This window comes from Siphateles boraxobius, unplaced genomic scaffold (assembly GCF_051911475.1).
Source record: "Siphateles boraxobius isolate OS27281-9 unplaced genomic scaffold, OSU_SipBor_1 39, whole genome shotgun sequence".
NCBI lineage: Eukaryota > Metazoa > Chordata > Actinopteri > Cypriniformes > Leuciscidae > Siphateles > Siphateles boraxobius.
Genome location: NW_027509019.1, coordinates 1,280,929 through 1,304,483, shown reverse-complemented (window position 1 = coordinate 1,304,483; position 23,555 = coordinate 1,280,929). Strand labels below are relative to the sequence as shown.

Sequence of the window (23,555 nt, the reverse complement as noted above, 5' to 3'; positions counted from 1 at the left end):
ATTTACATATATTCATTTAGCAGACGCTTTTATCCAAAGCGACTTACAAATGAGAACAATAGAAGCAGTTAAACTAACAGTAGGACAACAATACACAAGTGCTATAACCCCTCTCAGTTTAACTTTAGTCTATTTTTTTTTTAGAATAGAATAGAAGAGAAGAGAAAGTGTTAGTACTACTGAATCAAGTGCTGCCGAAAAAGATACGTCTTCAGCAGTTTCTTGAAAGTGGCTACTGACTCAGAAGCTCTGGTTGAGTTAGGCAGTTTGTTAAATATTCTTTGTAGCATTTTTGTATGTGCAATTTATTAGAGTGTATCTTTGGCGAACAGGACGAGGCCGAGGGACGTGAGAGAACGGAGCGAGGCCGGTGGTGCGAGTGTTAATGAGCAGCACTTGTGAGCACACCGGTCTCGCATATCTCACGGAGGAGCGGAAGCATAAAGGAGGAGCGACGATGTTGATGTTCGAGAGAGAAACAGGCCTGTATTTTGGTGTGTTTGGTTTTTGTGTTTTATTTTGGGTAACCAGCAGTCGTCCGCGAGGGGTTGCTGGCGGATCCTTTTATGTTTATTTTCAGTAGTTTTCGGTATTTTTGGTTTGTTTGTTTGTTTGTTTTATTTTAATAAAGTATTTTGAATGTTCACCGGTACCCGCCTCCTTCTTCCCTGAACTTTCCTACACTGGTGCCGAAACCCAGGAAGAGGGAGGAACGCGCTGTCAGAGAGTCCTCGCTGTGTGGGGAATCCGTGGTGCCATCGAGCATGGTGCGCGAGTGGCCGCCGCTCACCGTGAGCCGGAGCCTGCTGCCATCTGCCGAAGAAGGGGAGGAGCAGGGAGCGGGGGACTAGCGGCCATGGACGCTCGAGGCGGTGCGCTGGAGTTAGTTGCCGGGGGGCCGGTCGAGCTCGCTGCCGGCCGCCTGGGAGTTGGAGGGGCGGCTGCAGTCCGGGAGGGAGCGGAGGAGTCACCGCCGCTCGTTGAGGGCTGGAGCCTGCTGCCATCTGCCGAAGGAGAGGAGCAGGGAGCTGGGGACTCACTGCCAGCTGCCCTAGACCCCAAGGAGCCGTCACCATCCACCGGGTGTCGGAGGAGTGTCGAGCCGTCCACCAAGGGCTACCCAGTGTCACCGCCAGGCGCTGTGGAGGAGATCCCCCAGCTGGTGGAGGACCAGATGGCAGCGCGTTGTGGGTGCCGGACCAAGTTTTTTTTTTTTCTCCTCTCTCCCCTCTCTCATTCTGTCGCTCCTCATGCTTCCGTCTCGGTTTCCCTCGGCTCGTTGGTCCATACCCCCCAGGGATCACCCCCGCCATGGGGGGGGGGGGGGGGGTAGGCACAGTCTTGTGGGTACCCCCCGGCCTGTGAGGGGCGATGGGGGTATATGGCGAACAGGACGAGGCTGAGGGACGTGAGAGAACGAAGCGAGGCTGGTGGTGCGAGTATTAATGAGCAGCACCTGTGAGCACACCGGTCTCGCATCTCTCACGGAGGAGCAGAAGCATAAAGGAGGAGTTTCGACATTGATGATCGAGAGAGGAACAGGCCTGTGTTTTGGTTGTGTTTGGTTTTTGTATTTGTATTTTATTTTGGGTAGCCAGCAGTCGTTCGCGAGGGGCTGCTGGCGGTATTTTTGGTTTGTTTGTTTTATTTTAATAAAGTATTTTGAATGTTCGCCGTTTCCCGCCTCCTTCTTCCCTGAACTTTACTACAGTATCATTTAAGTCATAATCTGCTTGTTGAAGTGTTGGAGTGACTATAAGAGCATTTTTGTGGCACAAAACTCAATCTCGCCTAGGGCAACCAAAGGGCTAGAGGCAGCCCTGGGTGTCGTATTAGCGGCCCCTAAGTTAATAACTAATGAATGTTGCGATGGAAGTGAATCAATCAAATCTAACTTTAGCTACACAATAACTTTATTCTAGAGATGCTGTAAAGCCAAAACAATCTCTGTTACTTTATTTTCCTATTATCACTGTAAAGCAGCTTTGAAACAATCTATATTGTTAAAAGCACTATATAAATGAAGGTGACTTGACTTGACAGATGACAGAATTGTTATCACTTGGTTCATCACAAAAGTTTATCATTTTAGCACGTTTTGAAGTCTTGCCAATTTAAACATTCAAGTGATTTTAAACCATTCAAGCACAATACGACGCGTTAGAGAACTCAATTCATTAATCACGTTGTTTAGAATATTAGACACTATTAATATTGGTATTAATAAATAATAATAATATTAATAAAAGAGAACCAACTGCCGCTGTAGTAGCCACTGAATCCAGCGGAAAGCGCTGCATCTGTGTACAGCTAAATGTCTTGCTGTCAGACATAGTCATTATAGAAGAAGGATATGCCGTTCCATGAAGACAGAAATTGCTGCCAGAGGCGAATTTGCATTTTCAAAGCTGTGTCCAAAGTGACTTTGTCTTGGAGATAGGGGATTGTTGCTGCTTTTGATTGAGCCTGGGTGATTGAGCCTGGGTTCTCCCAAGGTTTTTTTCTCCATTTTGTCACCTGATGGAGTTTTGGTTCCTTGCCACTGTCGCCTTTTTTTTTCGCCTTCATTCGCCATTGGCTTTTGGCTTGCTTAGTTGGGGACATTTAACATTTAACATTTAATTTTGAATTTAACAATACTATTACAACTTTACTTTGCTGTTATCTCTGTAAAGCTGCTTTGAAACAATTTGTATTGTAAAAGCGCTATATAAATAAAGGTGACTTTACTTGACTTGACTTGATAGTAGGTTGGAAAGGAAAGATTTCCCTTGGGGAATTATTCTGATGGCGTAGTTAAGGTGACCAAAGAGGGCTAACAGCTGTTGCTTTGTGCATCTATCTGCTAGAAGATAATTCAATAGGAGCAGTGAAATGCGTTGTATATTTTCGGGAGGCAGAGATGCTTGGAAAGAGACAGAGTCTAGGGTGATGCCTAAGAACTCGATGGAAGAGCATGGCCCTAAAGCCTAGTTCAGAAATGCCTTTAAAGAGGTTGGAAAGTCTGGAGTGTGGAGGTGCAACAATGAGGAAGTCGTCAAGAAGGTGGAGGACATAGGGAAGACTGTGGTTATTGATGAGAATCCAACATAAGGCTTCCGTGAAGGAGTCGAATATTCTGGGGCTGCTTCTGCAGCTGAAAGTAAGGCAAACTGCAAAATAATAAGCCTTTCTTTCCAGAGTAAGCCTTCCTTTCCAGAAGGTTCCAAAGAAACACCAGAAATCTGGACGAATGGGCATGACTTTGAAAGCGCTGGTGATGTCTGCTTTTGAGAGCCATGCTCCATGGCCTGCCTTACAGATAAGAGTGATGGCTTGATTGATGGATGCATATTGCATGGAGAAGTCTGGGGCTGGAATGATGCTATTAAGTCTGGGGCTGGAATGTGTGTGCCGTTGGGGGAAGATAGGTCGATGATTAATCTCTTTTTTCTAGAGTATTTCCTGGTGGCGATGCCAATGAGACTGATGCGAAAGGGAGAAAACAGGGGTTCTTTGAATGGGCCTATCATGAATCCTTCCTGGACTTCTTTGGCAATTAATGCATCAATGGTATCTGGTTCGGTGTGAGCAGACTGGAGGTTATGGGAGAGATGAGAAATGTCGGAATTTATCTCTATACTTGGGTGGAAACCAATTTTTAATCCATTGGAAAGGAAATCAACAAACTCTCAGTGGCTAAAAGGCTCCTGTCTGCCTTGCTGCTGAGTGGTTTGCGTATGTAAGCTCTGTAGAGCTTTCTGTCTTGAATCTTTATTTACTTTCATTCGTTGTTGTTTATATTGCTAAATATAACAAACTCATCGACACACATTAATCTGACATTGCTAGCTTCTATCTGAATCTGTATCGCTAGCACAACACGGTAGTAATTCGCTAGCCTGTTAACGCGTCATCCGTGCCTGCCATTTATTTTTCTCTTGCGCACTCACGCCATTCGTGCCTGGCGTCTTTTTTCCCTCTCTTTATTAGTTTCTATACTACTACTTTAGATACTATTTTGGATGCGACTAGCTTAGTGAACTCTGTACATTGTTCGATCCGACTGTAGAGCCTGTGTGACGCTGTAGTCGCAGGAAAAACACTGCTCTTCCGTTCCGATTACAACATTAAACAGGTTCTCCTGAATTAGTGAAACACCCACTGAGAATCCTGTTTAAAGTACCTTAGTTATTGGCGATTCTATAACACGGAACGTGAAAATAGAGCCACCAGCCTCTATAGTCACATGTTTGCCGGGAGCCAGAGTGCCTGACATCAATGCAAATTTAAAACTGCTGGCTAATGCTAATCTTAAATTCTCTAAGATTATTATTCACGTCGACACTAATGATGTTCAACTTCGCTAGTCGGAGATCACTAAAGTTAACGTTAAAGAGCTGTGTGAACTCGTTAGTACGATGTGAGGCACTGTAATTTGCTCTGGCCCCCTTCCTGTTCACCGGGGTGATGGGATACTTAGTAGACTGTCCTCACTCAATGGCTGGCTATCTAAGTGGTGCCCGCAAAATAATATAGAATTTATAGACAATTGGAAAAGTTTTTGGGGGAGACCTGACCTGTTGAAAAGAGATGGTATTCTTCCCTCCTGTGCCGCTCTTCTCTCTCTTGTAATATGGCACATAGTCTTAGAGCTCAAACATGAATTGGGGCTCAGGTCATGAAGCAGACAGACTGGCTAAACCGACCGTCTGCTAGCTGTTTCACATCACTGAGGTCAGATAAATCCAATCACATAGAGACTCTTTTACCTAGATATCATCATATAGAGACTGTGTCTGAAAATACAAAAAACTCCCAAACCCATTTAAGGGTAAAAATTTAATTGATGTTAAACAAATAAAAAATAGATAATGTACAGATGATCAAACGATAAAGCTTGGGTTGCTGAATATTCAATCCCATACTTGAAAAGCACTTATTGTTAAACGGTAACTAAACACTAAAACAACTTTTTTTAGGTAATGATGGAATAATGGAGCTTCATAAATACTGTTCATTGATTCGAGTAAATTTTTTGACATTTGGTTATCTGTTTATTTATTACAAGGACAATGCATATTAACAAGACAAGTCAAAATATGCCAGAGTTAGCCAAAAGGCCAGATGTACAATAGGCAACCTAAAAATACAATGCAAATACAGCAATTTAATCAAAACATAACAAAATACAACAAACCCTACAATTTCCAAAATCACAGAGAAAACATAAATAAAAAATAAATAAAAAAATCAATGTTGACATATTTGCATGTTAAAAAGCCAAGTTTTAAAAGAAGAACGAAATCCATTATAACTATTTAATTCTCTAACTGACTCTTAATTCTCTTTTGAGGCTTTAATAGAGAAGGCAGACTGACTAAAAGCAGTTTTTCTGAAATGAATAACACAATCCCTTCTAAGTGTATCTCTAGTGATACGACTGTTATCCGATCTTAAACTCAGAAACTCACTAAGAGGTGGTGGGGCCAGGCCATTAAGAATTTTATAAGCTAAACAGCCATTTGAAAACTTAAAAGTTTTCCCAACTCAACAAATTGTATTTTGATAAAATCTTACAATGATGAAAATGACGTGGTTTCTTGTAGGAGTGTAAATCGATTATACAGCCGACGATTGGATGCATCGATGCGTCTGCAAGAGTATCGATTAATGTGTTTGTTTTGCCGCCTGTCTATTTTCAGCATCCGCTCATATGCGTACAAACGATTGTTGTTATGCACTGGGCTAACGTTAGTTAGTCACCGAACTTAACTGCCAGTGTGAATGCACCCTCAGTCACTTAGGGTGTACTCACACTAGCCAGTTTGAACCGTGCCCGAGTGCGTTTGACCACCAAAGCGGGGTTCGTTTGACTAGTGTGAGTGCTCCGAACCGTGCCCGGGCGCGGCTCGATTAGCCGGCCCTGGCCCGCTTGGAAGAGGTGGGCCAGAGCACGGTTCAGTTGGACTTGGGCGCGGTTCGCATGCAGTGTGAGCCCTAACCGTGCTGGACCACGGAACAGGACGCGTGATGTACGGGAACTGTAGTCCGTAATCAAAGCTGCAAAGTCCTTGCTGCACTTCAGCTGGTACCTTGCAAACCTCTTCATACGAGCAGCACGATTACGTGAAAATTTTCGCGCCACTAAGGCGACACATCTGTTTAACAACAGGCTGTGAGAGGGCTGTGGACCACCGTGGACCAAACGACACAAAATTATCCACAAAGAAAACAGAGCGATGGACTCCATTGTGTTCAGAGAGTCCCGCTCTTCTTGTTTATCCCGAAACCGTCGCACCATAATGACGTAAGCGTGCTCCGGCACGAATGCTGAAACCCTATGTGAGTGCAGGCCAGAGGGGGAGTGGGGAGGGGCAATCGTACTCGGGCCCGGTTCATGGCAACCGTGCCTAGTGTGAGTACACCCTAAGTCGGCGAATTCCAAGCTAGCAGTTAATAAGGTAAACAAACAGGCGCTAACGTGTACAAAAGGCTACTTCAACAGCTTTCTTGAAAAGTTTAGGGTGCTTTCACACCAACGCGGAACGGAACGGGCCGGGTTTGCATGAAAAATCGCTAATTATGTAAACGCTGTCTGTCATGCGGACCCGGGTGCGCACTGGGGTACCAAACCCAAGACTGTCTGGAGGAGGTGCGCTGAGTTCGGTTGCACTCGAAACGTGTCGCGGCTGACGTGAATGTGAAAGCATCACGGACTCGGGTGCGCACTTGTTCAGGAAGAAAAGTGACCTGCGCATGCATTTTAGCTGGTTATGATGTATTTAGTTAAATAAAACACATGTAAGGGATGATAGTGTTGATAATTTACCTTGGATAAGCGCGAGAGTGAGTCTGCAGTGTATTCGCACACACATAGCGCGTGGACTCAGGGCAACACATTAATGGAAATCCACTGTCTCCTGCTTTTGCAATCAGCAAAAAGCCAAATGCGACACACAGTAAACCGGTGTTGTTCACTCAGCTGTGCATAATAGCACCAAATAAAATAAAATAAACACAGTATATTGACCCGCATTCTGTTTTCTATCATGCGTCGTGCACGTTTGCGATGACGTAAGATGCACGGAAACGCACCAGGATTCGATAGGTCAAGTTTTGAACTGTATGCAGTAACTGTTATATTTGCTGTTCTATTTGCAGTGCATTGAGCACAACATAGACATTATGTGAATAGAATACTGTTCCTGTATTCTCAATAAAAGGCAAATTATAAACATTTTTGTTGATTTATTTGAAACTTAATAGATATGATGTAAAAATATCGATTATTGAATCGTATCGAATCGAATCGTATCGCGGGGAATTCTGAAGTATCGAATATAATAGAATCGCTGGCTTAAGAAATCGGTATCGTATCGAATCGTCATGTAGACTCCGATTTACACCCCTAGTTTCTTGTCAAAAATGTGTGCGTTTGTTTATATATAGTCTGTATTGGTAGCAAGGTGGAGTGGTTGGCCTGAGACCAAGTAGTTAGACAATAATTCATATGTGAAAATATCATATGCATAAACATTTTAGCAGCTTGGGTAGACATTGAATTCCTGATATACCGAAAATTAGATAAATTACATTTTATTTTCTTAACAGTATTTGAAATCTGAGAATTAAACTTAAGTTTGGAATCAATGATAATACCAAGATATTTAAATTCTGAAACAATTTGAATTTTTTCACTGGTAATAAAAATGTCCGGATCAACTGAGAGTTGGTGGTTTTACTAAAAAACATTCCAACTGTTTTGGAAAGATTTAACTGAAGGCTACAGTGGTTTAACCATTCACTAATTTTAACCATAGCGTTTGTAAGTTTGGCTGCCACTGCTGCTTTTGAAGTTCCATGTATATATAAAACAGTGTCGTCTGCATACATTTGAACTCTGACTTCTGGGCACGCACGCGGCAAGTCATTAATATACATGCAAAACAAAAGGGGGCCCAATATAGACCCTTGAGGCACTCCAGTGGACAGCTGAAGAGGTTCAGATTTGTAGCTGCCAATACGTACAGTTTGTGATCGTTGAAAAAGTTAAGATGCTACCCACTTTAGAGCATTATCTGAAAAATTAAAATGAGATAATTTAGACAGTAAAATATTGTGATTAATAGTGTCAAAGGCTTTCCTGAGATCTAAAAAAATAGCTCCAACAATCTTGTTCCTATCAAGCAAAGATTTAATATTTTCGATAAAAAAACAGTTCGCTGTCTCAGTGGAGTGATTTAACCTAAATCCAAATTGAAAAGAATGAAGGGAAAATACTGAATTATTCAAGTGATCCCTAATCTGTTGAGATACCCATTTTTCTAAAACCTTAGATATTACTGGCAAAATGCTAATAGGTCTATAATTGGAAATAATTTGTCTGTCTCCCGATTTAAATAAAGGGGAAACAATAGCTAATTTCCAAGTATTTGGGAATTCCCCCACAGAGATCGATTGATTTATAATTTTTGTGATGGGGATAATCAATGATGAACCTAATTCTTTCAACATTGTATTATCCATACCAAAGACATCTTTTGCTTTAGAAGTATTAAGTGAACTGATTAAGGATTCCATATTTCTTTCAGAAGCGCTGGAAAACACAAGGCTGTGCTCTGACGACAAGATATGGCACTTACTAATATCTATGTGTGAAAAACCCTGTGCAATAGATGCAACAGAGTCTACAAAATAGTTGTTAAAAGCTGTAGCAACCACAGTTGGATAAGAAATACATTTCCAATCCAACAAAAGATCAACAGGTTTTCTTTCTTTATGTTCCTTTATGTTCCAATGTTTATAGTAGTCAGAAAAAAGTCAGCCCTTGACTTTCTTAACTGAGATGTAACTTTATTCCTCAACATTGCAAAACGTCTCGGTTACGTATGTAACCCTCGTTCCCTGAGTCGGGAACGGAGACGTTACGCCGGACGACGACGAATGGGGGGTTTCGCTTAGAACACCTATCGACTTCGAGTATTACGAAACGAGCCAATGGCGATGAAATGCCATGGGTCTGCAGAATTTGCATAGCGTATCTCCGCCCCACCGCGTGGGTATAAAAGGAGAGACACCGGCAAAGGCAGATCATGTCTTCGCTGAGGAGCCGAGACTGAACTCAGGCGTCTACCTAGCGGTACAGCGGAAGTGGCAGGGAGACGTAACGTCTCCGTTCCCTACTCAGGGAACGAGGTTTACATACGTAACCGAGACGTTCCCTTTCGTAGTCACTCCGAGTTACGTCGGATGACAACGAATGGGGGTCCCTGTGTAATCACGCCACTTCACAGCTGTCTTCCAGTGCCCTGCTTAAAACTGAGATCCCTGTCGTAAGACTAGCAAGGACTCCTATTTAACACAGGAATACCAAGGTACACTGGGGAGCATATCCCATAGTTTAGAGGAAATATGCAAAATATTGCCAGCCCTAACGGGGGGGACTTAGAGAATACACATATGACCCGAAGGATGCATATGGAGAACACTGGGGTGCCAGCCGCAGGTGGAATATTTCAACCCCAGGGGTGGCAAGGTGGCTTGCCAAAGGAAAGACACATGCTCAAGGAGGCTTACAGTGGAAATACACATGTGGGGGTTACTCAGGGGAGGAACCATGCACACGGAGGCACCTAGCCGACGCACAGGCAATAGACACTGGCGCCAGCGTCAACAGTGCTGGAGGAACTCAGGGCCTCAGAGAGGAGGCTCACCTTAGGAATATATCGCACGTATCCAGTCCGTAGAGTGGAATGGCGAGCAATCGAGACACCTGAGCGGGTCCAATACTAGCTGGTTGAAGCGAGTACATAAGAGGACACTGGCTCCACTCAAAGATTATAGAATCTGGTGAATGAGTTAGGTGTCGCCCAGCCTGCAGCTCAGCAGATGTCTGTTAGCGAGGCGCCATGCGCTAGAGCCCAAGAGGACGCCACACTCCGGATGGAGTGGGCGGTCACACCAAGGCGGCACGGTCGACCTTGCTGCTGGTATGCCAAAGCAATGGAGTCCACTATCCAGTGAGACAACCTCTGCTTGGAGAGAGCCTTTCCCTTCAGCTTCCCCCCATTACAGATAAAGAGCTAGACTGAGGTCCTGAAACACTGCATTCTGTCTACATAGGTGTGGAGAGCACATACTGGACAGAGCAGTGCCAAGGCTGGGTCTGCCTCCTCCGAGGGCAGCGCTTGCAGGTTCACCACCTGGTCCCGGAAGGGAGTAGTATGAACCTTGGGCACATATCCAGGCCGGGGTCTCAGGATCACGTGAGAGTAAGCTGGCCCCAACTCCAGGCACACTTCGTCAACGGCTTTGAGGGTGGAGGGAGACAGCCTTCGCTCCAACCCTTCTTGAAGGAAGGAAAGCACGACACCGACCGAGCATCTCCGGGGGTCTAGCGGAAGTGAAGGTAGCCACCACCGCAGGTGGTAGGGTACTCAAACCTGCCTGGTCCCGCCCAGGAGCCACACGTGGAGGCTCCAAAGATTGGGACGAGGGTGCCCAAGGGTGCCCCGTCCCTGAGAAAGAAGGTCCTTCCTCAGAGGAATGGGACAAGGAGGTGCTGTCGCGAGGAGTATAATTTCGGAGAACCAGGTCCGGGTGGGCCAGTAGGGCGCAACCAGAAGGACCTGCTCCTCAACCTCCTTGACTTTGCGCAAAACCTGCGCAAGAAGGCTCACTGGGGGAACGCATATTTGCGGCCCCGCGGCCAGCTGTGCGCCAGTGCATCCGTGCCGTGCGTGCCCTCGGTCAGGGAATAATACAGGTCGCAACGGGTCGAGTCGTGAGAGGCAAACAGATCTATCTGTGCGTCCCCGAACTGGACCCAAATCAGCTGTACCGACTGGGGATGGAGTCGCCATTCTCCAGGGAGGGGCTGAAGCCGTGAGAGCTCGTCGGCTGCACAGTTCAGGACTCAGGGAATGAAAATTGCTCGAAGCGACCTCAGATGCTTCTGACTCCATAAGAGGAGGTGGCGGGCGAGTTGCGACATACGGTGCGATAGTAGACCACCTTGATGGTTGATGTACGCTACTGTGGCGGTATTGTCTGATCGGACTAGTACGTGTTGACCCCAGAGCAACGCCCGGAAGCGGTGCAGGGTAAGGCGTACTGCCAGCAACTCGAGGCAATAGACATGCCATACTGCTCAACACTACATGCGAGAATCACTGAGCTTCAGGAGCAACCTTGCTCAACACCTAAGTGTGAAGAAATTCACTGAACCTCAGGAGCATTTCTGCTCAACACCTGTGTGTGATAAATCTCACTGAATTTTTCAGGAGCATTTCTGCTCAACATGAGAGTGTGACAGCATGTCCATTGCGCATGGCGCCCCAGCCCGTGGAGGCATCTGTTGAGACAACAGCATGCCGTGAAGCTCGTTCCAGGGGCACTCGGGCCCGTAGAAAACTGAGGTTCGACCACGGGGTGAATACTGACGGCAGGTCGGAGTAACTGGTACTCGGAGGGTGCCGTGTTGCCATGCCCACCTCGGGACTCGGTCGCGAAGCCAAAGCTGAAGCGGTCTCATATGAAGCAATCTGAGTGGCGTACCGCGGCTGCAGATGCCATATGCCCCAGGAGCCTCTAAAAAAAAACTTCAGTGGAACCGCACTCTTGCGCTTGATAGTCTCAGGCAAGTCAGCAATGGCCGAGTGGAGAAGGCGACCAAGTCCAAACCGAGAAAAGAGCTCCTCTGCAAGGGGCAAAGTTTACTCCTTTCCCAGTTGACCTGAAGGCCCACACGAGCTAGGTGCCGGAGCACTGGGTCCCTGAATTCGCAAACCTGGTCTCAGGAGTGAGCTTAAGACAGTCAGTCACCGAGATAGTTCAGGATGCGAACCCCGTGTTCCCATGAAGGAACAAGGGCTGCCTCAACAACCTTTGTGAAGGCGCGAGGAGACAGGGCTAGCCCGAATGGGAGAACAGCGTACTGATATGCGCGCGCCCTGACAGCAAACCGTAGGTATGGTCTGAGTCGAAGGAGAACGGAGACATAAAAGTAGGCGTCCTTCAGGTCAATCGCTGCAAACCAATCCTGTGGCCGCACACATCCAGAAATGCGTTTGGCCAGGAGCATCTTGAACGGCAGCCTGTGAAGGGAGCGGTTCAGATGAGTAGGTCCAGGATTGGGCGTAACTCACCAGACTTCTCCGGGACAATGAGGTAGGGGCTGTAAACTCGGACCTCATTTCGGCTGGAGGGACAGTCTCAATCGCACCCTTCGCCAGTAGGGTAGCAACCTCCGCTCACATGATAGGGGCATAGCCACCGACCAAAGTGGAGCGGACTCCCCTGAAGCGGGGAGGAGACCGTGCGAACTGAATCGCATAGCCGAGCCGATGGTTCGCGCGACCCAGCGGAACAGATAGGGAAGCTCTAGGCAGGCTCCCAACTGTGCCAGCGGCGTCAAGAACCACAGACGTCCCCCCGGTGGTGCAGCGAAGCGGAATGACCGGCCCAGAAGTGGACGGCATAGCGGCCAGGTGTGGGGGCAAGGTCATAACCGCACCCTGACAGAGGAGGCCAGGGAAGGACCAGCGTTCCACGGGGGCCTGCTCTGTCAGGGGTCTGGCGACAGAGGGGGACAGGGGCGAAGCGGTCCGTGGACGGCACGCCGTGTCAACCGCCTATGGGACAGAGGGGGACGAGGAGAGCACAGCTTGTGGGCGGCGCTCTGTGTCGTCTGAGAACTCTGTATGCTCAGAAACGAGAGAGTCAGTTCTTTCTGAATAAGGATTCTTCCCCAGCCCTCCACCGGGGAAAGGAGTGGCCCTGCTACCAACTCCTGGAAAGAACTGAGTCTCATCTCTGAGCAGCCCATCTCAAAAGTGCCGCTTAACCGGCGTTTAGCGGGGGCGGGGCTGGAGAGGGCTGAGGCATCCCCCATCCCACGGTCTTCCAGAGCTAGGCCCGGGTGAACGGGCAGGGTTGGAACCGTGGGAGGGAGCCTTCGGCGGTGGGAAGCACTCTGAGGACATAGTAGCATGGCAACAGAGCGTTCAACTGGGGGAACCCCAGTGTACCCATGGGCAGCGACCCCTGAGGGGAGGAAAGGCGGATGAGACGAACGAGAGCACCCGTGATCTCATCATGCACGTCCGGGAGGAAAGATATTGGGGTTGTCCGTGGACGCGTCGGCGGCCTTACCCAAAACCAATCGTCCCGGGAAAGCATGGCCGTCATCTCCGGATCAGACTCAGGCACAGCCGAATGCACACCAGAGGGTGGCAGCTGTGACGAGTCGTCATTTCCAAAAGAATCAAGCCCACCTAGTGGTGCTGCTACAGACACAGCATCATCCTCTGTAGCTTCAAATGAAAACACACGGGCCACCCGAGGGTAGACTCGTGGAATCATCAGTTCGCTAGCAGGCACCGTCATTAAAGAGGGGGGGCTGGGGCTTGGACACAGAGTCGGCGCCTTGTTCCAGACCAACACCCTCATGTCACCCTGGCCACCAGCCGAAGATCGGGTGGTGGATGAGGGGACTCTCACTCCTTGTGAGTTCACCGAGTCTCGACCTATATATGACGCGATGATCACGTTCCCAGAGAGAACATGAGTCATCCACGAGCGCTGTTCAAGCATGATCAAAGCCCAAACACACTAGACAGCGCTAGTGCCCATCAGAGTCCGATACCAGTCCGCCGCAACCAGAAATGCACGGGCGAGCCGTCTTCAAAAAGACGTGCCGCGTGCAAGCTCTTTTATGAGAGGAGAAAAAACTCAAGCGATGTTGAAGCGCACAGGGAGACACACACACTGGCAGATCACTGCACAGATCAGCAGGCACTGTGAGCTCACTGCAGATCGCCGTCACACCAACACCGGAGAGAGAAGCTTGTCTCGTAGAGCGAAGTCAGAGATGATTGTGGAGTGAAGAAATACTCTTGGCTCCGAATCGAAAACATATCTGCATGTTGCCGGCGTCCCCCTTTTATACCCACGCGGTGGGGCGGAGATACGCTATGCAAATTCCGCAGACCCATGGCATTTCATCGCCATTGGCTCGTTTTGTAATACTCGAAGTCGATAGGTGTTCTAAGCGAAACCCCCCATTCGTCGTCATCCGACGTAACTCGGAGTGACTACGAAAGGGAACTGTGTTTATCAGTACTTAATTTTGAATTATTAGCCTATTTTGCAAGATCACGTTCTTTCATCATATTAAAAATGTCGGCATTAATCCATGGGAGACTATTCTTATAATTTCTGTTTCTAAATTTTTGGGTAAACTCCTTAATAAAATACTGCAGTCTACTTGTAAACACTGTACTTCCATCATGTACATCTTTCTCAGCTAACAAATTACTCCAGTTAAACCTGTTTATTGTATCTATAAAATGATCCCATACTTTGTAGGGTATTCTAGATACTTATTTCTCCTTAACAGCTGAAACACAAACCTTCTACTATCTAACTTTCTTGTCACCAGAACTAAATTATGGTCCGATATCCTGTGATCATATCAAAGGATTTTGTAATTCTTTCTGGCTTATTGCAAAGGATTAAGTCAATCTGCGTTTCAGTATTATGAGTTTTTCTTGTTGGACCCTTGACTACCTGTTTAAATCAAAATTGTCACATATTTGTTTATGATTTTCCTGGCTACTCTGTCTTCCCAATTAGCATTAAAATCCCCCATTATTAATACATCTTTTTCAAAGTTGCAACTTAGAAGCATACAACGAAAATTTTCATAAAATCAACTTTGGCAGACGGAGGGAGATAGATTACAATCAAAATGAAAAACATTTGTGGCGATAATATAATTTTCAATCCAATACATTCCAAGTCACTATTTGACAAGTTAATTTCCTCACATTGAATGTTTTTTTTTATATACACCAAAACACCACCACCTTTAGATCTCACTCTATCATTTCTATAAATTTGATAACCTGGTAAGGTGATAGCTGCATAAGGTGAATTCACATGAAGCAAAGTTTCGGACAGACATAAGAAATCCAAATTAGAGTCCATTAACAAATGTCGGATTTGTTCATTTTTAGACATGAGACTACGTCTGACGTCAGAGGGTACCAGCTAACCACGCCATTGCCTACAGAGAGTCTCAGCTGCACGCCCCCCTCGCTGGGCTCTGCACACTTTTACACCATTTTTCAAATATTGCCAGTGGGTGGAGTCAGGCTCTGACAGGGGTTTAGTTACCCTTTAATGATATGATTACAGATTATAACCTAGATTTGCTGTGTTTGACAGAACCCTGGCGAAACCAGACGATTACATTACTTTAAATGAGTCCATCCCCCAAGATTACTGTTATAAAAACGAGCCACGTCTGAAAGGAAAAGGAGGAGGTGGTGCTGTAATTTATAATAATATCTTCAGAATTAATGACAAGTCTATTTTCAAATATAATTATTTTGAAGTGTTGGTGCTTAATGTAACACTATCTAGTATAAATGATAAATCCCGCTTGACATTTGTGCTAGCTACTGTATACAGGCCACCAGGGCACCATACAGAATTTATCAAAGAATTTGCTGACTTTCTATCAGAGTTAGTACTAGCTGCAGATAAAGTCCTAATTGTTGGGGATTTTAATATACATGTAGATAAGGAAAAAGACGCATTGGGATTGGCATTTAAAGACATTCTGAACTCTACTGGAATAAGAAAACGCGTGTCAGGACCCACTCATTGTCGTAATCATACTTTAGATCTAATATTATCACATGGAATCAACGTTGATGCCATTGAAATTCTGCAACAGAGCGATGACATCTCAGATCACTATCTAGTCTTGTGTATACTCCATTTAGCCAAGGCTGCAAAGCCGACTCCGTGTTACAAATATGTTAGAACCACAACTTCTGCCACTAAAGATTGCTTTATTAATAATAAACCTGATCAGTTTAATCTGTTCAGCATCCAAGATAGCTTAGAAGATCTTTATAGTACAGTAGAAACTTTTGACTCTCTCTTTTCCAACACTTTAGACACAGTTGCTCCTTTGCGCTTAAAGAAGATTAAAGAAAATAGTCCAACGCCATGGTACAACGAGCACACTCAGGCCCTTAAGAGAGCAGCCAGAAAAGCGTAGCCAGAAAAACTGCTAGATCTGCTTTTTTTCGATTCTCTTAGAAGAAAACAAACACAACCCTAGGTATTTATTTGATACAGTGGCAAAATTAACAAGAAACTTCTACTTCTGAAGTTTCCAAAGAGCATAGCAGTAATGACTTTTTTATACTTCTTTACTTGCAAGATTGATAATATTAGAGAGAAACTTATAACTATGCAACCCTCTACTACAGTATCGCATCAGATAGGGCATTGTAGTCTCACTGACGAAAAATTCCGTTCATTTGTTGCAATAGGAGAAAAAGAATTGTCTAAACTCGTTAAATCATCTAAATCAACCACATGTATGTTAGATCCTATACCGACTAAGCTATTGAAAGAGATGCTTCCAGAGGTCATAGATCCTTTTTTCTTAATATCATTAATTCATCTTTGTCACTAGGATACGTACTGAAAACTTTTAAGCTGGTTATTATTAAACCTCTTATTACAGTAAAAAAACGCAACTTGATCCTAGTGAATTGGTCAATAACAGGGTGATCTTGAATCTACCCTTTTTGTCAAAGATACTAGAAAAGGCAGTATCCTCACAACTATGTTCCTTTTTTAGAAAGAAATGGTATCTGCGAGGATTTTCATGAGGATTTAGACCGTATCATAGTACTGAGACAGCTCTCATTAGAGTCACAAATGATTTGCTCTTATCATCCGATCGTGGTTGTATCTCGCTATTGGTGTTACTCGATCTTAGTGCTGCGTTTGACACTATTGACCACAACATTCTTTTAAATAGACTCGGAAATTATGTTGGCATTAGCATGGTTTAAATCATACTTATCTGACCGTTATCAGTTTTGTAGCAGTAAATGAAGAGATGTCATATCGATCACAAGTTCAGTGTGTGGAGTACCACAAGGCTCAATACTAGGACCGTTACTGTTCACTCTGTACATGCTACCCTTGGGATATATCATTATGAAGCATGGCATTAGTTTTCACTGTTATCCTGATGATTCATGATGACTGTCTTTTATTAAATATGCAATAATTGATATGCTTATAGATAATAATTGTTGTTACATGTGGCAAAAAGATAATATAATTGGGGTTGGTGCCCAGATTACAAAATATCCGGGGGGCCCAGGAACCCTAGCATTGCCACTGCGTCCAACTTTATCCTTGTTTTGGAGAAGGATTTGGCTCAGAACTAAAAACACAAATAAAAAGAAATACAAACATGGTGGAGTTTGTGAGATGGGCATTTAAGTAGAGAGACTCTAAAATGGGTTTGTTATTAATGATCAATGTATAACCCGATGGAATAGATGCATTTAAATTTATCCGTGTTATATTTTATCTGCAACAACATTGTGAACTTCTTTTTAAACATTGTTTTTAAATATTTTAAATACCAGGACAATAGCAAAAAAAAAAAGAGTTTAAGTAGGTGAATTGGGACGCAGACAGCAGACAGTCACTTGCTTCGTTCCTGAATGAATCAGCCTTTGAAGGAACGGGTTGAATAGATTAATGACTCACTCACTAAGAAAGTGATTTGCCGCCACCTACTGGCTGTTATAGTTTCATATTTAAAGTATCATTTCATATATTTTTTAAATTATTTCAATATTCAAAATCTAAGTTATAAAACATTAATCTCATAGCATTATTTATGCAATTGTAATTGCAGTGTAAATAGATATAAATGCTTTAGATGCAACTTCTGAATTTGACATAACAGATGATGCATACATCTAATGTTAGAAAAAAATTGCCCCTTATTAAATGTAAAAATAAACCTGGAAGTCAGTTTAATGTGGCAAATACAGTCCCTTAATGAAAAAGTTAATTTATGTCACTGCTGTGAACTGACCGGCACACAGAATATGAAAAGCTTTGGGAGTCAGTTGACCATGACAATGACTAAACCAGCAGAAACACACTCAGAAGAAGAGCAGTATCAAAGCATCTGACACACAGACGGTCAGTTTTACCGCTCATAACTTCTGCTGCCCTCAACCTGTTATTCACACCCATGATCCATGAATATGGGCGATAACAAGTGTTCATTTATGCAATGTGTCATATGTAATGATACTAGCAGTGGGCTGCTGTTTTGAACCTGACATGAACTACAGAAGTGAAGCCAGTATGTCAATACATGAGACACAACCAGAATCACAACAGGACAGAATCACTCTCTAGTCCTCTGTTTGTTCAGTGATAGTGAGGAAAGACTGGTTAATAATTAATGTGCTCAACTCTGATCAATCCATATAGAAAAACACACAAATGAAGCTTCATTTATTATGTAAAGATCCAGCCAGTCACATCTGGTCAGTGAACTTTATTATGTTAAATCAGTTTTCAGCTGCTGATGGCGTGATTCAGTTTTGTACCACACGTACAAAAAAACCCATTAACATTAACATAAGTCTCAAAGAACGTGGTAAACAAACATCTCAGCTCTTTTCACGTGCAGACAAACTCAGGAATTAACATTTTCTGAATGTGTGTATCATCAGTCTTTCAGCTCAACAACGCCATGAAATCCGTCAGTGTGATAGTAGGCTACATAATAAGACAAATATATGTTTATAGTGCATTCTCATATTCACCAACTTCAAACACAACTCCTTAATGACAACTATTACATGACAAAAATCACTATCGATCTAAAATATTCTGAGGATTGATAAATATGAAACCTTCAAAAAAGCTCGTTGTCGACATTATGAGCTATGCGTGCGTGCATCATATCATCAATATAAAGTTCGTTCTGACTGAAAAAACTCAACTCATATACTTACATGTCTGAGCTCTTGCGTGCGGTCCCTCATGTTTCATTCAGTCAGTCTGACGCGTTTATCGCTCGCTGAGAAGAGCGTCATTTTTAAGTGAGGTGAGGCGCGTCCCCTTAACCTCACCCAAGCGCGCGACGCGACGCCTCACTCCACATACTAGAAGTACCAACAATATATTGTTTTAATGCTCGAATAACAATAACATAAAGAACATTATCCAGGGACAAATACATTAAAACGAACAACAACAATAGAAAAGTTCAACATGATTAACATACACACAGCTTACAACAAATTGAGAAGTTACATTTACATAATAATAATAATAATAATAATAATAATTAATTTTAAAAAAGGTGAAAGAAAAATACAGCTGAAGAAGGCATTATGATGGGGTGAGTGGCAAAACGACATGACAGGAAAACTCCAACTGTTCATGCAATAACACAGACATTGATACACTAGCAAAAGCATCTAAATTAATGGATTTACTTTAAATGTTTCTTCATAACATTTAAGAGAATCTTTTTTTTATTATTATTTATAAAATAAAGAGATTTAAGAAGTCTTAAAGTTTTAAAGTGGAGATGGGATACCATTTGCAAACTTCTTATGAAGAATTTGCCATATAAACGACAAAAAGAAAAATGAGCAATATACTCCAGGGATTTATTTTTAATGTCATTATGATAAAAAAAAGTATTTTAAATGAAAAGAGCGTGTAACATTTACAGAATCAAATACATGATAACCCCTATGGGTCAGACTAAAACTGTTTGGATACAAGACAACCAAAAACAGATGTGTAAATGTCTGCTCTGCTTGTTTACAGAAAAAAACATGAGCTATCAGTGTCCAAATATTTAGAAATATTAGAATTGACACACTATATTTTATGTAAAATTTTTGAAACGGGTTCCCTTTGACTTGTTGGAAATACAATATTTTCCAAGCAAAAGCCAGGCCCTTTTCTAGTATACCAAGGAGGGACCTCCAATAGAACTTTCCATTTGGAGAAATTTTCCCTTTCCCTTTATATTGACTTAAAGGGACAGTATGTCGTTTTTCGCAGCTAGGGGTCGCTAACCTCTTCAAAAAAATAACAGAGGCATAGATTGATGACACAGTGAATGAGTGGAATCATGGAACTTGTCGTCATGCCGATGGATTTAATAATGTTTATGGGAAATAATGTTTATGGATGAGTGAATACATTGAGGTTTTTTATCATGACTGTGGTATGAAGCAGGTCGCGATTGCTAATGAGAGACAGATATCAGCGCCACACGCGAGTCCTGCGGATATAAAGGAATGTGGACATTTCATTCTACCACAAGTGCTGAATTACTCACACAGGTCAGTTTATTAGACGAATGAAACTTGTGAGGGAACGCAGCGCTGTTTCACTTGATGTACACTATCACACTAAACTGCATTTCAGTGTGTTGAAAGTTATAACGTTATTCCATGTGCTAGTTTGTCTGTATGAGACTCGCAGTAAGCTAGATCAATATTAGAATACTGATCATATTTCATCATGCTGAGCTTTATAACATTGATTCGTTTTATGTACATTTGCTCTCCTGTCTAATAAAGCACATACTAACATGATTAAGAAAGAGCACAGATGACGCCACTCACCTTTGAATGATAAGATCGCTGTGTATGTAGAAAGAGCACATGCCGCATGTGTGTTCACATGTTGAATTAAATCTTTTTAGTGTTACCACTCCTGTTTTTAGACAATTGTTTATTTTTGTTTTGAGATCAAAAATGGCATACGCAAAAAAATATTCAGACTTATAAAAGCGTGCGTACGCCAGAACCTGCACAGAATTGACTTTATATATCCCAGTTAGCGGCAGATTGTGCGCACATGCGTCTCCTCCCCGAAACAACCATATATGAGCTTACAACGCCTAGTTTTACTATGCATATCCTCATCTGCATATCATTTGCATATGATTATTCATCCACGTGATAACATGTTTAACGGTACAAGACATTAGGAAAATATGAACTATGGATTTGCCGTCACATCAGTTACATTAATAAAAATAATTTAGTAGCCTATCCTTGCCTTGTTTTTGAATAAATAAATCAAATAGTGTAAAATAGATTTCAGAGAAAGTTGTTCTCAATCTTTTCCACTGGCCAAAGAGTATTTTTAACTGATTTATGTTTTTAATGGAAACAGATAGACCTTGTTGTGCATTATTTGCACAAAACTATTTTCTCAGACAATCTGCTATTATCATGATAAGCAATTATCTCTGTAGTTAAAACATTAAAACACAGCATGCCAGAGGAAAAGTGTCCGAAAGCATTGCATCCACAACAAATATTTCTATTTATTGAATATAAAAATGTTGTAACTTCTCAGTAATGATTTCATGTAATTTAAGTGTTTAACTCCATTAATCAGAATGGCGTATTTAATCTAAATGTTTATATCAGAAGTAAAACATAGTTTAAATCATTCTTTTATTTATTTAAACTGTTATTGTGAACATGAACCGTATATATGATTAGGACTTATAATGAAGATTTACGGTTCTAGATGCGTTATGTTATGCGTCAGTTTCACCAAATGCCCCAACACGCTCGCTGGCACGGTCATTTAAGAAGGGATGGATTTTTGCTTCATGTGATTGAGGCTTGGTGAGTGAAATTATATTCATATTATCTTTCTCTATGTATAATTTTCTTTAGATTTTCTGTCTAAAAGTGACCAAAAAGACATTTATCTCCAGCTCACCATCGGTGTCACCCAACTGCGCCATCTCCAAAACGTTTGTACGCATGGATCAGAGTTTGCCTGCAGGTGCGCAAATTTTCAAAAAAAAATTTATAAATCACAACTTGTGCGTAGGAAGTAGGGTACGCTTCTTTCAGGGCCTGTTTTGTGCGTTCGCAACGGTTATAAATGAGGCTCCAGGATAGGCTCCACAGTGGGCTCGGGATCCAGGATGAACATGGCCTCTGCCAATCGCTCTGGCTCTGTGTTCATGCCGGGCTTGTGCTCAGACTCAACGGTGGGCTCTAGCTTTTGATCCGTTGCAGGATTTTAGTTTAAATAAATTGAATATGTCTGCCCTTTTCACTTACAAACGTACAGGACATGTTTTAGTGCCACTTCAACAAAATTAAAGGGATGCACATCAGGGGTATAGTTGATGTTTTATGTGTTTTTGATTATATTTGTGTATTTTTTCATTATCTTTCTGCCAACAGAGAATGATAGGAAAAGTAGTTTGGATACACAAGCTTGTTGCTGTCATGGTGTGGCCCAACAAGGTGAGGAGACAAGGATCTAAATGTAACAGTTTCATTTTAATAAAAGAAAACTAAACAACTTAAGGGCTAAATGAGGAACCAAACAAGACACAGGTAAACATAATCAGTAACGAGGGAAAACAAATCAGAAACTATGAGAGCCAAATAAACAAAGACAAACTAAGCAAAGGAACTCTATACAAAGGATCAAGTATAACAAATGTGACAGTCACATCATAAACCACATAACTAGTATTTTCTTAAGCAAGCTTTACTGCTGTTTATCATCTATGGTAATCCTACACAAAATCTATACAAACTCAATTAAAAATCAAACCCACTTTCTTAAGTTTGCTTTTTCAGGGCCCCAAAACACTGTTGGCGCGTAAATTAACGGCCAATACAAATAAAAAATGTTTTCTGTTTTTAGTTGCAGAAAGAAGGATGGAGGGAAGGTGGTCTGGTCTGGTGTCAGTGTTTGATTTTTGCCGTGGTTTCTCTTCTTCTGTGCCTCCAGAGATTTATCAGACTACTGCCAGCTGTGATCTACACACACTGTCTAAACATGTGCAGTAGTATAGTAAACTACTGTACTGCACATGTGCAATAGTTTAATCACTTTAGTTGTTTAGTTGCACGGTTCTATGAATATGCAAATGAGCCCCACCTCCACTCACTCACTCAGCTCAGAGATCCACTCGTTGACGATCACACGTTGATCTGATTGGTTACAAGGTAGTTTGTGACGTCAGAAACACCAGCGATTTAAAACCGTGTTTTTGAGACTGTCTTTGGTTCACTGCAGTTTTAAGGAGAAAATACTCAGCAATGCTGTCGACTTATGAATTTACACATGGTTTGTCTTAAAGCATATTAAAAACAACACATAGACATATGAACAACATTAAAAGCTGGATTTTCACAACAGGGGGACTTTAAAGTAACACATAATTACCTCATCTGATACCACAGTAATATATCTGCATGCTGCATGCTAATTGCATGCTGACACAGAAACAAACATGCAATGAAGTTCTTACGGGTAATAGTTTTCCAAACTTTTCTGTTTGGAACTGTCATTTCTGTGTTATGGGCGTGAGTCATTTGTTGAATGAAACACTTGATACTATGGATGCATAGATAGTAAGCCAGTAGAAGAAACAACAGCAGAATTGCTATTTCCTTGATCCACAGCCAGGGTTTACCTAACAAGTTTCCGAACCATGAAGAATTATCTTCAGTCATCTAGTGTAATTTTGCTGAAAGATCAAGAATGTCTTATTGGACCATCAGGTTTGTGCACAAGTGAGTCCTGGAATGCAGCCATCTGCATGTGGCATGCAAACGTACTTTCCAGCAAACAAGGCATTTGTTGACATATCCATTAGCTCTAAGAATATGTTGTTTCTGGAGTCCACACTTTGTGCGATGTCCATGATG

At 42.9% G+C, this 23,555-nt stretch overlaps 1 protein-coding gene across 1 annotated transcript in view; it reads right to left on the bottom strand.

Annotated features, from left to right (window-relative positions):
- The window catches only part of stx1a (syntaxin 1A (brain)), a 72,525-nt gene extending 53,605 nt beyond the window's left edge, over positions 1-18,920 (bottom strand). Inside the window, exon 1 of the mRNA XM_077197311.1 lies at positions 18,846-18,920. Within this exon, the coding sequence (XP_077053426.1) occupies positions 18,846-18,875 (30 nt within the window). The 5' untranslated portion in view covers positions 18,876-18,920. The remainder of the gene's footprint in view (positions 1-18,845) is intronic.
- Between the last annotated feature and the right edge of the window lie 4,635 nt (positions 18,921-23,555).